Below are 15,408 nucleotides of genomic sequence, written 5' to 3' on the forward strand. Positions count from 1 at the left end.
CTTAAAGAATTAATGTCAACGCCAGTGTGTGCCTCTGACTTTATAGTGCCGCAAGCGTTTTGATGACTTACATAAAGGTTTTAAGCCCTGTCAGTAATGGTTGTTAGCACCGCCAACAATGCTATTGTCACCTGAAAGAACACAGCTAGCTGAAGCTCTAAGGTCTCAGCCTGGAGCAGGTCGTGCTGGCACATTGATGCTACATTTTGTTTGTGTTTGCCTTCCTATGTACAATAAATGCTGTTTAAGAGATTGGTTAGTGTGTCATAAAATTGTAAGACTCAGGTCTTCAAAGGCATTTCATAAATTTCCTAGGTCTGAATTTTATGTTCTATAGTAACTAGAATGTTGGGATTTCTTGTGATTAGAAGGCTTTTATATCCTTAACCTTAAAATGATGATAATGTAGATTATGGCTCCAGACTTGATCTTTTGGTTGTGAGGAATATATACATACATACATACATACATACATACATATGTTTTGAATATGAGCATTCTGTGGACGTTAAAGTATGACTAATGTCCGGGTATTGTAATTTCAAAATGAAGGATTCTAAGATTCAACCTTAGAATTCAACAGCATGCGTGTGCGTGTGTGCGTGCGTGTGCGTGTGTGTGTGTGTGTGTCTGTGTGTCTGTGTGTCTGTGTGTGTGTGTGTGTGACCTGAGGTTGTTGTTCAGTGTCTTCCTCAATTGCTTTTCATCTTATTTTTTGAGATAGCTTCTCACTGAACCTGGAGCTTGTCAAGTCTCCTGATTGTGCTAGTCAGGGGTGGCCAGCAAGCCCCAGGGATCCTCTTGTCTTTATCTCCCCAGTGTCACTCAGCCTGGCTTTTCACATGGGTGCTGGGGATTCAAACTTAGGGTCCTTATGCTTGTAAGCAATCACTTTACCATCTCCCCACCCCCTCCAACTTGGTTTTTTAAAACCAACATGTATGAATCTAGGTGATCACGTGATTGACTGTGAGAGTCATTTCAGAGAAAGGGCATATTTTAAGGGGAACATGAGAGAAGGGATTCTCATAGTAGCCATTCTAGAACACTTACCTTCAGGATAGAGAGGAATTGTGTTCACAGTTTCTACCAGTGTGACTCTCTAGAAGGTGCCGAGGCACTTGGCATATTAATAACTAGTGGCTTTAAGAAAAGACATGAGCTTGGGGCCATTTGGTGCATCAGCAATGTCTGAAGTGATAAGGAGGAGGCATAAAGATGTCTCTGTTGAGACAGAAAAATGGCTAGGGAGCTTACGCAGTGCAACACTCAAGGTCCCCTGTGTTAATTATATGGACCCAAAGCAGTTGGAAAACTCAGTGCAAATGGCATCGGATTGGATGTGTTCCCTCCCGAAGCCCAGTTTACCTTATATCCTGATGACTTGATGTGTACTCCACGTTTGGTCAGAGTGGATTTCATTCGGATGAAAAAGGACCGCTCAAGGGTGTTGTCAGTGGTTAGCAGACTGGGGCTGGTTGTCTCCACTGAGGAATAGAAAAAACATACACACATATGAGATTTAAGTCTCTACACAACCCCTCACAGCTACTGCTCAGGTGCAACCCTTGAGTTCACTAAAAATAAATGACTGATGGGTGCTAAGAGTGTAGTAATCAATTTAACTCACTTAGAAAATGTTTACTTTGCAGAAAATAAAAAAAAGAAAAATTAAGGTGCCGAAAGAAACTCCTTTCCTGTTTCTAGCAAGAGCTTTTCAGTTCTTTTAATTTGCTGCAGCTCCCTAAGTGGAGCCAAATAGTAAGTAATTGCAGCTTCCTTTGAGGGTCGGCTGGTGTGCACAGACGGCAGTGCTTTGAAAGGGAAGGGCCCAAGTGTTGATGGGATGAACCAAGCCATAGGCAGGATGCTGTGGTGACAGGAACAGAGGTCCTGCTCCTTGTTCTCTCTACACCCTTCTACTTACACCTTCTTTTCGTTGTGAAGTGGAAATGTGAAGTCTTCTCAACTGGCTCCAGAAATGAGAATGGGATGTACAGGCAGAGAGAAAGAAAAACTACCAAATATCACATTCCCATCACAATGGCTTATTGCCCCAGCCATCAGCCAAACAGTCTGTTTTTCTATTTCTCTGATTTTATTTATTTTATTTTTAAACTGTGTGTGTCTGTGTCTGTGTGTGGGGCTATGTGCATGAGTGCAGTGCCTACAGAGACCAGAAGAGGGTGCTCAATCTCCCGCGACTGGAGTTACAGGCATTTGTTTTGAGTTGCCTTCTGTGGCTGCTGGGCAGGGAACCTGTTTTTACTTGTGTAACTCAAGTGGTGGTTGGCTGTCCACTGACCTAAGACCTTTATGCAAGCAGGCCAGAGGGTAATGTAAGTCAATTTTTTAAAAATAACTTTTGAAGAAATTTTTAAAATTGAAGTCTTTTCCTACAAATAAGTAGGTTTGGGATTTTTATACTAATAGATATTCTAATCCTAGTCTTCTTAGATATTAATATTTTTCTTATTTGAAAGTTAAAAAGTTTAAATCCATCAACAAATTGGATTTCTTTTGACTAGCTTTAATCTAACACTAAATTTTCTTTTTTTTTTCTGGGATGGAGTTTGAAAAAAAAAAACTACATGTGATAAAGATCTGTAAGAGGCTAGGGAACTCTGGTTCACACCTTGAATCCTGGGAGGCAGAGGCAGGAAGATCTCAATGATTTCAAGGCCAGCATGATCACACACTGAGTTCCGGGCTAGCCAAGACTACATAGTGAGACACGGTCTCAAGAGACAAAGGAAGGAAGGAAGGAAGGAAGAAAGGAAGGAAGGAAGGAAGGAAGGAGAAAGAGATGGGGGAGAAGAGAGGAAGAAAAAAGAGCTATAAGAAGTATAGAACAAAACTATTAAAAGGGATTAGAAATTGGAAAAACTTCAAATTGTGATATGCTATTATATATTTCAAAGAAGAAGTAATCTCTATTTTTTATATTAAATGTGATACTCATATGACCGAAGAATATGCATTATTCTAATCACAGCAACTGTGCTATTTGTGGTCTGGGGATTTTCCTACGACATTCATAGCTCAGCAAGTCTCAGTCTCCTACACTAGTAGCATTTCTACTCTGGGGTGATGAGATGGTGGACAACTGCTCTTTTCTTATATGTCTCTCCTAAGGCGCTCTCTCTCTCTCTCTCTCTCTCTCTCTCTCTCTCTCTCTCTCTCTCTCTCTCTCTTTGTTTTAGAGAGCATGGATCTGATGTCATTTTAAATGTACAGCTTTTTATCACTCGAGGGAAAAGCAGAGCCATGTTATATTTAGTACTTTCATTTCTTCTGATTAAATATGAATTACTATGAAATTTTTCTCATCATCTAACACGCCATAATACGCCAACAGCTTTTTAATACACTATATAAGCACAAACTTCTGCTCTAAGAGTTTAATTTGCCCCTCTAATCCAATCACATCAACCTTATTTCTCTTATCAGAGATTCCCATTTTGAATTAAATGAGCTCATTAGTTTTAATCAAAAGCAGAGAGATCAAAACTTAAACGTAAATGCTTCAGATCAGAGCTGTCAGTCAGCCGTGCAGTTCTATTTTACTAAAACACAAGATCAGAGACCCTTAGAACCAATTTTTTTTTTTTTTCTCGTAAGGGATGCCGAGAGCTTGAAGATGCTATATCCTTTTTTTTTTCTTCCAAGGACAGATTATACATTTAAGGTTACACTTAATTTATAGCAGTTTTTCATCCTACTGGAAATGGAAAAGTATGCCAATCTACTGTTGTCCCTTTCATTTTATTGACACTGGCTTGAACTAACGTGGAGCCATCAGAACCCACAGCCCAAACTCAACCTTTAAAAATTTAGCTTTGTTCAGCAAGATTGTGTTTGTGATAGCAGAGGGAGAAAGAAAAGAAACTTTTCAGAGATGAGAAATATGTTTTTAGGGCTTTAGGGGTAGGGTTCTGGATATCCTTACCCTGTCAGGAAGGACTTGCCTTACTGTAGAAAGGAAGGTAATTCAGGCATGGTGTGAAATACTTGTTGTTTTCAGGATGGGAACTGCACAGTAAAATACTTAGACTGTCTAGGAGAGATGGCAGTAAGGGGGCTTCCAACTGGGTGAAAACACAGTTTTGCATGAGCTGTGGAGTCAAACACCATGTCATGTTCTGGCTGAGGCAGGAGTACAGATAGCATCCTGCCTCATGTTACAGCAGCAATTGCCTAAAACATGCAGGGTAATGTTAATTACACTGGGGATAACCGGTGTGGAAAGAATGCTTAGGTCAGGTTCTGCCCCACTGAAGCCAAGATTTGGAATCTAAATTAACCATCATATTTTATCTCAAGAGAAAGGGGACTGAGGAGTCAATGAGGAGTAGATGGGGCAATCTTCAGAGCTTGGTTTCTGATGGGGACTTGGACTTTAACTGTCTATAGCTTTGTGGTTCTGAGGAGAGAAGCAGAAGGTACCCGCCACAGTGCACCTTCCAATGGGATAGGTGACAAACTTACTCATAACACAGCCAACCACCACCATGCTTCCGATGGGGTAGCAAATGTGACACAGTTGTGACAGTGGAGTCTTGCCTGTGAAAGGTTTTATCTGCAATGTGACAGGCAAGGATAGCCACTTCACAAGAGCAGCCTTTTGAGTGAGAGACTCAGGTGAGCATCAAAGTGGGGTAGTAGGAAGGCCGTACTGGGGTAGGAGGAAGGATGTACTGGGGTCCAAGGCACAATGACTGGGCTGTGGCTACTGAGGCTGTGTGCTGAATGAAGAAAGGACATGAGCGATGGATGCAGTAGTAAAAGAAGTCATTGAAACCTGGGTTTTCCAGACACAGTGGCTCCACCTTATACCTACAAAGTATTTTGGAGTGCTTTCTAGATGTGGAATGCCTTCCTGTTCACTCCTAGAGACTGGCCACTACTGCCTCATACTCTGATAAATTTTGGATTCCAGGAAGTTCTAACCTTGCCTAAAACACAAGGCAGATCTATGGAAAAGCTGAGTTGAGTGGTCAGATCTTAGTCATGCCCATCTTAGCCTATGAAATATACACCAGGAGAGGAAAGCACAAAAACAAGACTGACATGATGAAAGGTTAAATAAAAATATAGAAATATGTGCTTCTCTGTTCTGCTGAATCTCAGGGGTTCTAACTCTTTAAAAATTGTGCGTGTGTTGGGGGGGGGGTATTCAGGTGTCCATGGAGTGTGAGTGTATATGTGTATGTGTGGGTGTGGGTGTTCAGGTGTCTATGAAGTGTGTGTGTGTGTGTGTGTGTGTGTGTGTGTGTGTGTGTGTGTGTGTGTTCAGGTGTCCATGGAGGTCAGAGGCATTGGATTGCCTGAACCTGGAGTTATACGCAGTTGTGAGCCATTCAAGGTGGGTGTTAGGAACCAAACTTGCACTCTCTATAGGAGGTACCTGTTCTTTCTAATTACAGAGCAATCTCTCTATCCCCTCACTGTCAGGAGCTACATGAGGTAGGTAGCTTTGCCTTTTTAGACCTATCAATATTCAGGGTGATCTGCATTCATGGTAATAATAGCCATGCCAGTCCTTTCTGGAAAAAGCTTTGTTCTGACACAAAACAACCATGGCCATGGGTTTTCCCTTATGCAACAGTGGGAAGGAATGCTTGCCAGCGAGTCAGTAGCCGGCAAACTCAGGTGTAGGGGCTATGGACTACAATATCGATTTGATGAGAATGGGTCCGTATGTTCAAGTGCTCAGTTTTTAAAAAGTTGATAATTTCTAACAATAAGGCTGCAACCATGAGATGTCCCAAAGAGGGACTGGGCCTTGTTTATCTTTTGCTCTTCCTCTCTCACCCTCTTCTCTAACCCCACTCATCCCTCCAGGTTGCTGGTGCTGAATCAAGGCAGCATTTAGATGTTTTCTTTCAAGAATTGCCCACTTGACCCCTGCAGTTCTTTTTGAGGGGAGGGGGGATCTTCTCCAATACTCATCTCCAAGGAACTGCTTTCTGTAGAGGGTCATTTTGGTAGTAACAGAGGGCTGGCCATATCCCTAGATGGAGAACACTTTGTTGTCTGTTTCTGAGAGGTAGTTTTCATCTCATGGACCTGTCTTTGCCATGTCCTGGGGATATAGCCCTTGGGATACCACAATGGGATTGGTGACCCGGGGAGGCATGGCCAGGCTGTGCCCTCTGTTTTCTGTGCTGTGGACTGTCCTTTCACTCACAGGAAGTAGAGTGGTAGGTTTCTTCTGGCTCAGTGACCTCAATGCCATCTGGGGTGCTTGCTCTGGACTGGGTGAAAGCAAGCCCCATTTATTTTGGTACCATTAGGGCCGTTTCCTGCTCTGACTCACCTGGGTCTGCAACTTTGCTTAGAAACTTGGGAATCATTAATTGAACTCCACAGCAAAGCTGTGAAATAACTGTGGTTCAATAACATGCAATAAACTTTCTAAAGTAATATTAAAAATAACCAGAGAGAGAGAGAGGCAGAGACAGACAGAGACACAGAGACAGTAATATACACACATAGAGGAAGACAGAGAAATAGAAATACACACAGACACACAGACACAGACACAGACACACACACACACACACACACACACACACACACACACACACACACACAGAGAGAGAGAGAGAGAGAGAGAGAGAGAGAGAGAGAGAGACAGACAGACAGACAGACAGACAGACAGACAGACAGACACTGACTAGCCTTCCAACACCTGTCACCTATCAGGACCTCTGGCACACTCTGGCCTGTCTGGGATGGGATCCTAATGCTGGGCTGCTTTTCATGTTCCTTGTGCCTGGTGGGGGCACTGCTTGAGGGTGTCCTCTGAGAGAGCAGACAATGTGTGGCAGCTGCCTGCTGCTACCAGTTGGTGTTCAGATTAAACCACTATGGGAAAATACACAGTGTCAGAGTCAAGCTGCTAACGGTGGGTGTTTCTATACACAACTACTAAGCAAGAGAGTTCAAGGAGAACCTCAGGTATTGTAAAGATCACCTTGGAGAGTACATGATGGCCACTGTGACCCACACTGCACAGCTGTGCATGACAAAGGACACATGGTATGAATACTGCAAGTCAGTGTTTTAAATCTTCCTGGGAACTTCCTATAAATGTTGCCACTTGAGGGATCTATTCTGGAAGAAAAATATGGTATGTCCTCCTGGGACACAGCATGGATTCCATTACGAACATTGTGTATGGGATCGAGTGTGGCAATGCTTTTATCACCACTATAAAGGGGTTATGAGACAATTCTTCTTATAAAAGATCCTCAACAGCATGAGGCTTGCTCTTTCTTTTCTGTTTCATTCATTTATTTCCTTCCTTTTTTTTACATTTTCTCCTCTGTTCTCCTTTTCTTTATGACACATGTGATTCCAGACAAAGGGCATCTGGACTCAAGTCTTTGTAGTACGATACAAAATAATACATAAACACCTTTGTGAAGGCTGCGCAAAACCCCATGTTTTCTATTAAAAAGTCATGTTCAATCTTCACTGTTGATAGAACCGAATAGCTAACGCAGGGAACATTGTATATCAGAAAGGTCAATAGTTATTATGAGCTACAAATATATTTTTTTCATCCTTCAGGCTGTTTAGTGCGTATCACAGCATGAGCAGCTGTCTCCTTTAATGCTTTTAAAATTAGAATCCCAAAGAAGAAGAAAAAATTAGAGTCGCAGTGATTGCTCTTTGCTTTTGTAAGTTTACTTTAATATACTATTTTATAGACATGAATCTTCCATGCTGCCTACTCATGGAGTGGTAACTAGTAACTGGTATCCAGTTGAACCACCACGATTATCTTCTTAGCATTCTGGCCAAGGCTCTGTCTCCGGCACAGATGCCGTTTGGGCTCTGTATTTTTAAAATGGAGGTATCTAGAGAAGGAGCCTGTACAAAGGTGGCGACAGACACACAGCTGCACTCTGCCTCCCCTAGCTTTAAAGCCCTATAAGTAATGCAACAATGTTGCTGCAAGAAATGGGTGCAGCCTCATCCAGTCAGATGCAAAAGCAGGCAGTGGACCAGACCACAGCAGCCAGAGTAGCGCTCTCCTGTCCAAGCTGGAGACTAAGAGTGTACCTTTTGGCCAGGTGGTGGTAGTGGTGGTGCACACCTTTAATCTCAGCACGTGGGAGGCAGAGGCCCCCAAAGATAATGTATTTTAAATATATTTATGAACACATCAACTACTTTATTATAGATCACTACTTCTTTTTTCAGTTACCATATTAAATCCTTACTAAATGGCTCTAATAGATGGGATATAATTTTTTATCAGTCATTGTATATACACATACACGTATTTGTTAACATATACACACACACACACACACATATGCACATACATGCATCTATATGACTGAGATTTTGGATGTGCTAATTGTGAGTATTTGTTCAAAGTTAAGATGCAGTGTTTGTCTTCAGTGGAGGACTTCCTGGGTCTACCAAGGGAAGAGCTAGTATGACTGTGAAGCACTTGACTGCATCTTAGGGGTTCCCACTGGAGGCCTTGAGCAAGCAGCTTCCACAGAAAGAGTGGGAAAGGACTGACTTAACCAATACTCTCCTTGGTGATTTTTGGTTAAAAATAAAGGGCCCTGAGCATGCTTACTGAGTGAGCCACCAGAGCTTAGAGTGTGCATTTTGGAAACGGCAGCTGGTGAATTTAAAGCCAAAGGGGGTATTTAATGATTACAGAGAACTAAGTGAACCTCTGAAAAGGGAGAATGAGAGGGGGAAAAAGAGAAGGGACTGGAAGGGAAAGCTTAGGGTGCTTTGGGAATGTTGCACATCACACTCTCAGTCAAGGAAATGCCATTGAGAGCTTGAAGAAGTAGGACGAAGGGGTTTTGATAGACCATTTGGGAGAACAACTGGTACCCATGAAAAATAAGGATTATGCATTACCTAAGGTAGAAGGATTGCTACAAGTTGGGGGCTAGCATAGACTTACATAGTGAGCCCTTGTTTCAAATAACAGCAAAAATATAGATTATTTCTGTATTTGTTCTAGAGCTCTATGTGGTATGGTTTTCACATTAGATACTATTAAGAGACATTGGGGCTCTAGGGACCAGATTTAAAACATTTAAAACAAACATTTTAAAAGAACATTATAGTACTTTAATTTGTTCCTGTTGTCTTTTTCAAACATACTTTTTTTTTTTTTTTAGTGGTTATGTAATATTTCTTCGACACTAATCTTATTGAAAGATTCCTGGAAAGAATGCTATTAGTCTAAAGGGTGGGAACTGATCTGTTAAGGTTCTTCACAAGTCTAGACAAACTGATGTCATGAGAGGTTGTCCTACATTCTTGATATGCTTGCCAGCCTTATCTGATGCTCTTTACTGTGACAGTCATCTGAGAGTATGTGCTCTTTTCTGATAAAAAGATCAGATGGGTGAGATAAGGAGAAAGATGTTTATAGGGAGCTCCCTGATAAGTGATAAGCAAAAACATCTTACATGTTTAATTTGAATTTCTATTTTTAGTGAGCATGAATTATGTTGTAATACATATTTATTGGCCATTTGAATGTTTTCACTAAGTCATATATTTATGTTCTCTAGTTTCTAATATATTCTGCTTTTCAGTTTGAATGAGATCCTTAAGTATACTAAGGTTATTAATTTTGATACACTGCCTGACAATATCTTCCTATTTGGTTGGTATTTTCTCCCGCTTATGGTGTTCATTGATACCAACACAGTTTAAGACTTACATGTTCTTTTTTCATTTTCTTCGTAAGTTTTCCTCAATTTCCCTTTTAGCAGATTTTTTTTTTTTTTTATCTTGAAAATGAAGCATGGTGAATATTCAAATTCAAGGCTGTTCCTGCCATGAACGCCGGTTCTGGCATGCTGCCACCTTGTGGCCGGAGGTATGCAGTACAGGGGCTGTGTTGACTGAAGCAGGTCAGTGAGGGATATGGATGTTGTCAGACAAGCTGCCCTGAGAACAGGGAAAAAATGCTATCAACTGTTTAAAAAAATATTTATTGTATGTGTATGTGTGAATGCCTGCATGTATGTGTATGCACCATGTGGGGACCTGGTACCCAAGGAGGCTGAAAGAGGGCGCAGAATCCCCTGCAAGTGAAATTACAGTGGTTGTGAGCTGCCTGATTGAGATGCTAGGAATAGAACCCAGGTTCCCTCTTAACATCCAGCTTTTAGGTAAACTGATGTGAAAATGGCAGCAGGAAGAAAATATGATGACCGCTCCTCTTCATGCATTGAAGGAACTGAACTGAGCTAGCAAGAACACTGCTGTGGGGAAAGAGTGGCCTAGAGAGAAGTGGCGCTCAGTGAGGGGTAAGAGAAATAGGGCTTGTGGGAAGGCAGGTGGCAACTAGAGAGTTTGCTTCTAGTTAGTACTTGCAGAGAAAATTCAGGGCACCATATTAGTTTGGACTTTGGATAAACAATGAGTGATTTTCTTTAAAAGTATGATCCAAAAATTGCATATGTGTTTCAAATTGAACTGGGAATCCTGTATTGGCATGCACTAGTTGGGCTACCCTCTGCCTAGAAGAAGGTTTGGAAGGACTTCAGTCAAGCACCCAGTAGGGATGTAAATGGAGGGGTTTAGAAGGTAGGACTGAGCTCCATTAGTTTCCACGATGGAGTGAATGCTGAGTGCCCAGAGATTGTCACTGGAGAGAGTGGCAACATTAAGCAACAGTTGAGAACTTAAGTGCAGTTTGGTGTGAGGGGCTTTTTCAGATGTCTCCTCTTATGGATGAAGCCTAGCACAATGGTTCACTTTGATTTTCCTGTGTGTGTGTGTGTGTGTGTGTGTGTGTGTGTGTGTGTGTGTGTGTGTGAATTAGGGGTAGCGGGCTCCTCGTCACTCCTGGAATGGCACCTTCTGCCCATTTACTTACCTGTTTCTGTGCAAGGAATCTACAGGATTCCAAGGTGTCTGGATTTTGTTGGTTGTACTATGGCTGTATCCCAGAGCATCCCAAAATTGTTACTTTTGAGATGTTTTTAGTTAGAAATACTATATTAAATCAAGAAGGAATTGTGAGTTATTTGTTGGGGAAGAGCCTTCGTGGCATTATTGGTAATAAACAGAGAAGCCAGAAGCTGGAGATGACTCAATAATTATTGGCATCTCTTATTTTGTTAATGAATATGTGTTTTGGACATCTTTAATTGAACAAATTTTTCTGTCCATGATCCCAGTAAGTTTCAATGACCACTCTTCCATCTTCCAACCTAAAGGAAATCTTCTAGTCTTCAGCAAGATGTTGTTTCCCTTTTTTTTTGTGTGTGTGTGAGGAAGTTGAGGTCTCACCACTATTGCCCCCAACTGCTAATGGATGTGGGGGTAGAATTTCCATCTCTGAACTCTACATTATGTCATTTGTGTCTCTCCTTTAAGGCTATGTATCATCTTCCCAAGTGATAGCCTTTTATGAGTCCATGTACATAGCTTGCAGTTAGCCCTGCTACAGAATTGACTTCTCTTCCTCAATTAAAAAAAAAGATAGGGCTATTACTAATGGTATGAGGGAAATGGGGGGTAAAAACTGCCTTTTCTCAAACTGGGAACAAAGCAGACTTGTTGATATTAGTTACTACTGTGTTTTCCTGTTTCATATGACAGGGTGATCCTTTCATATATATATATATATATATATATTATATAATATATATATATCTGATATATTTAATATATACAAATTAAATCTGATACATATTTACCACCAACACTTTGGAATCATATGAGTAGGCTTCTGAAGCTAAACTGTATATATTATGATGTTAAATGAGTATTTTTGAAGCTACTACCATACATCCTTGTTGCCTGGGAGCTGAATGCTCCCACTGCATTCTTTGTTTCATGGTTAATTCCCTCAGCGGCAGGAGCTCCGGATACTTACAGCTACCCTTGTTCCAGGTCTTCAACTATTTGACCTTAGTTGAGAATGAATCTTTCTGTAACAGTAGGCGGTCCTCTACCCACTACTCCATTTTATTCTTTCCTTTCTTGCTAGCAAACTCCATTTGCATGGCGTTAGTAACGACATGCAAATTTTTTTCAGTACTGAATTTATTTTTCAGTACTGAATTTTGGAAGTGATACATGGGTTTCGATCACACACATTGAGAAAAATGGACCTGCTGTGGTGTTGACCTGTGTGTCTTACTAAAAGCAATGAACTCCATGCTTCAGTTTCTGCAAGAGTCACTGCAGTTACAAGCACAGCTAAATAAATGTAGAGAAGTTCTAAAATGATCAGTTATTTACATGTGAAACACTTGAGGCCAAGTGCATGTTTCTGCTGCAGAGGCTGTAAAAATGTTTTGAATTGGCTGTACAAATAAGTATTATAATGATTAGTGATGTTCATTATTTACATGTGAAATAATAGTACCTCACTTTCACCTGGCTTATGTGCACGATTCTTTTGTGTGTTAAAACCATGCATGCCAAATTCATGTTATATTTGAAAATGATGAACATCCAGGGTTCTTGCTGAACTAACTCATATCTATCTATAACAGAAGTTAAAATATGTAAATACACTGGTGATGCTATCTTAGGAGGTCTCTATTTGGGTGCTATGTCTTACCCTACAAAGCTTTGATGTTATTGTTGACACCAATAACCAGCATCAAAAGTTCATCTTCTAAAAGTAGAATGTTGCTTCCTGAGCAGGAAAATAGCTCTTGCTGTCTCTGTACACACACACACACACACACACACACACACACACACAAGAGAGAGAGGTGGTTGTAAAAGAGAGAGCGAAGAAGAAATGATCTTTCCATCAAAAGAATTTATTCTAAGAAGCATATTTTTTCCTAGACAGTTTGAAGTCTGGTGTTTTAGATGCATGTAAGTCCAACAACATAAAATTAGCAATACAAATCCTTGCTTTTCTGACAATTACTTTCCTTTCTCTTTTAGCTTGTTGAGGAAGAGAGCAAGTATTTAGACACATGCAGAATATGTAATCTCAGCAAGGTGATGTTCTTGGGATTTTTCGTATTATATATATATATATATATATATATATATATATATATATATATATATATATTTTCCACCATTGTATTTTCACTACCCAAGAGCCCAGGCTGTTATTTTTTTCCTGAAGTCTGAAGATCACCCCATGGATTAACAAATGATTGAGGATTCTCTCTTAAAAGACTCTTTAAAAAACGGTCAGCATCAGCCTGAGACAAAGATTTATTATGAACTATTTAAAGGGCTTAATATATGTATCCCCAATGAGCCCTTGGAGCAAACTCAAAAGAAGAGTGGAATTCTCAAAGAATGGAACAAATTCTCCAATGCCCCACTTTCTTCACACCATGATTACTGTTTACTCAGAGGATAAAATGCCTAACCTGTCACGGAGTCTTCAGAAGCCACTGTCCTGCTGATGTACAGTAAAAACAAAACAATGAAGACCGACAGCAATGTGCTGGAGAAAGGCAGCTCTCGTTTACCTCCTAACCTGTTCACTAACACACTAATGTGCCTACATCTTGTCGAAGGAGCTGATCCCTGACCCGTGCAGCAATCAAACAACCAGCCGAGTGTTGGCTGTCACTGAAGCTGGAACCATCACCTTAATTATACGTTCCCAGATAACAAGGCTTCCCTTAATGAGCAACTTTTCTCTTGTGTGTGTTCCAGCCCACCCCTTCTGTCCTTGAAAAGGCCCATTGCAGTTCACTGCAGCTGGACTTTGTGAAGCATATTCATAAGTACCCTTCCTAACAGGTAATAAATACTACCTGAGCAGCCTATTTGCTTTATGAAGGTGCCAAGACATAATTAAAATTATAGGCTTACACCCTTGGGAGGCTCCAGAGAAGACTGAGAAAAGACTGGGAAAACTCAAAGGCAAAGGAAAAGTTTTCAGTGAACTCAGAAGCCAGTCTCTCTCTATTGCTTGCCTGCCTATCTATCTATCTATCTATCTATCTATCTATCTATCTATCTATCTATCTATCTATCTATCTTTATTATTATTATTATTATTATTATTATTATTATTATTATTATCATTGTTGTTATTAATTGAGATTGCTTTGGAGGGGTTTGTATTTGACAACAAGGCTTTCCCTTTAATGGAGATGGTTTCTGTGTGAACTTTCCTTTATTTTCTTGTCATTGTAACATGCTCCAACTCTGGAGCATGGTGACCTCGTGATTATGCCAGATTTTTGGATGTGGTTAAATAGGAGGACATTACAGGGACGTTTTTGCCTGAAGCCTGAGGGAAGCTGTACCTTAGTATGGAGAGGAGACAAAAGGCAGAGGGCAAAGAGCAAGACAACCATTATGATGTGGAGATTTATTTCTGAAATGGCCCCAGCTCGACACTAGTTTGAGACCAGTTCATCAGAAAGGAAAATGCTATACACCCTGGTGACCAGTTAAACAGGAGGGAAGGACTTGGCAATCAGATTTATGGGTTCAATTCCCATTTTATTTCAATCTCCACAAGGCCCTACTTCTTTTCCTTTCCAATAGGTTAATACATTCTCTGCAAGACAGTTTTGGTATGTTTGGCAGAGGGGATAGCCAGATATGTGTCAGAGCTGGGGAGACTGCTCCATTGGCGAAGTGTTTGCTACACACGCATGCAGACCTTACTTCAATCTTGACCCTCAGCACCTACATAAAAGGCCAAGCACATGAGTATAATCTGTGGATGGAGACAGGAGGATCCCTGGGGCTTGTGGGCTAGGTAGTTTAGATGAATTGTTAAGTTTCAGGTTCAGTTAGAAACCCTGTCTCATGAAATAAGGTTAAGAGCCATAGAGGAAGACACCCAACATCAATCTCTGGTATTCATGCACCACCCCAACACACGAACAAACATGTGCACACATTAACACACACACTCACACTCAAGCAAACTCTAATATGTACATATTACAGTAGAACATATGAAGCAATCCATGTAAGTCATGTACATTGGCACATGGTAAGACCTACTATGTGACAGCTTTAGGGTTGTAGTCTTGATGCTAACATTTCTGCAGGTTGATTCCTGACATCATTTTTTAAGATCACTGGGTGGATGAGATACTGGCAACGAGTGGTGATGCTTGGCTCCCAGAGCAGCAAATCCCATCCCAGGAAAACAAAGGTGGTACCTTTGAGCAGGACCCAAAACAGGGAAAGCAGCAGTGTGTGGTGTGGGGGCTGGGCAGAGCCCATGATGTTAGGAACTCTTGTGTGTAGACCTATAATCTCAGGTCCATCATGTTTTTGTTTTTCCATCTATCTCCTTCACCAGAAAGGTACATGAGGTTGAGGTTTGATAAATCTAAGTTAATTCTGAATAGCACATGTTGTTATGAGGTCATTTGCAGATTTGACTAATACTAGGAACCAGCCAATATGATAAGGCATGCTTTAGTCTCAAAATTCATTTGT

General features: G+C 40.9%; 1 protein-coding gene across 6 annotated transcripts in view; it reads right to left on the bottom strand.

Moving 5' to 3' along the window:
* LOC100759473 (neuronal PAS domain-containing protein 3) overlaps nt 1-15,408 on the bottom strand; it is a 794,410-nt gene that overhangs the window by 63,877 nt on the left and 715,125 nt on the right. For all 6 annotated transcript variants that reach the window (XM_035445687.1, XM_035445688.1, XM_035445686.1 and 3 more), the window contains one exon: nt 1,369-1,487. In XM_035445687.1, the coding sequence (XP_035301578.1) occupies nt 1,369-1,487 (119 nt within the window). The remainder of the gene's footprint in view (nt 1-1,368; nt 1,488-15,408) is intronic.

Source organism: Cricetulus griseus, chromosome 5, assembly GCF_003668045.3.
Source record: "Cricetulus griseus strain 17A/GY chromosome 5, alternate assembly CriGri-PICRH-1.0, whole genome shotgun sequence".
NCBI lineage: Eukaryota > Metazoa > Chordata > Mammalia > Rodentia > Cricetidae > Cricetulus > Cricetulus griseus.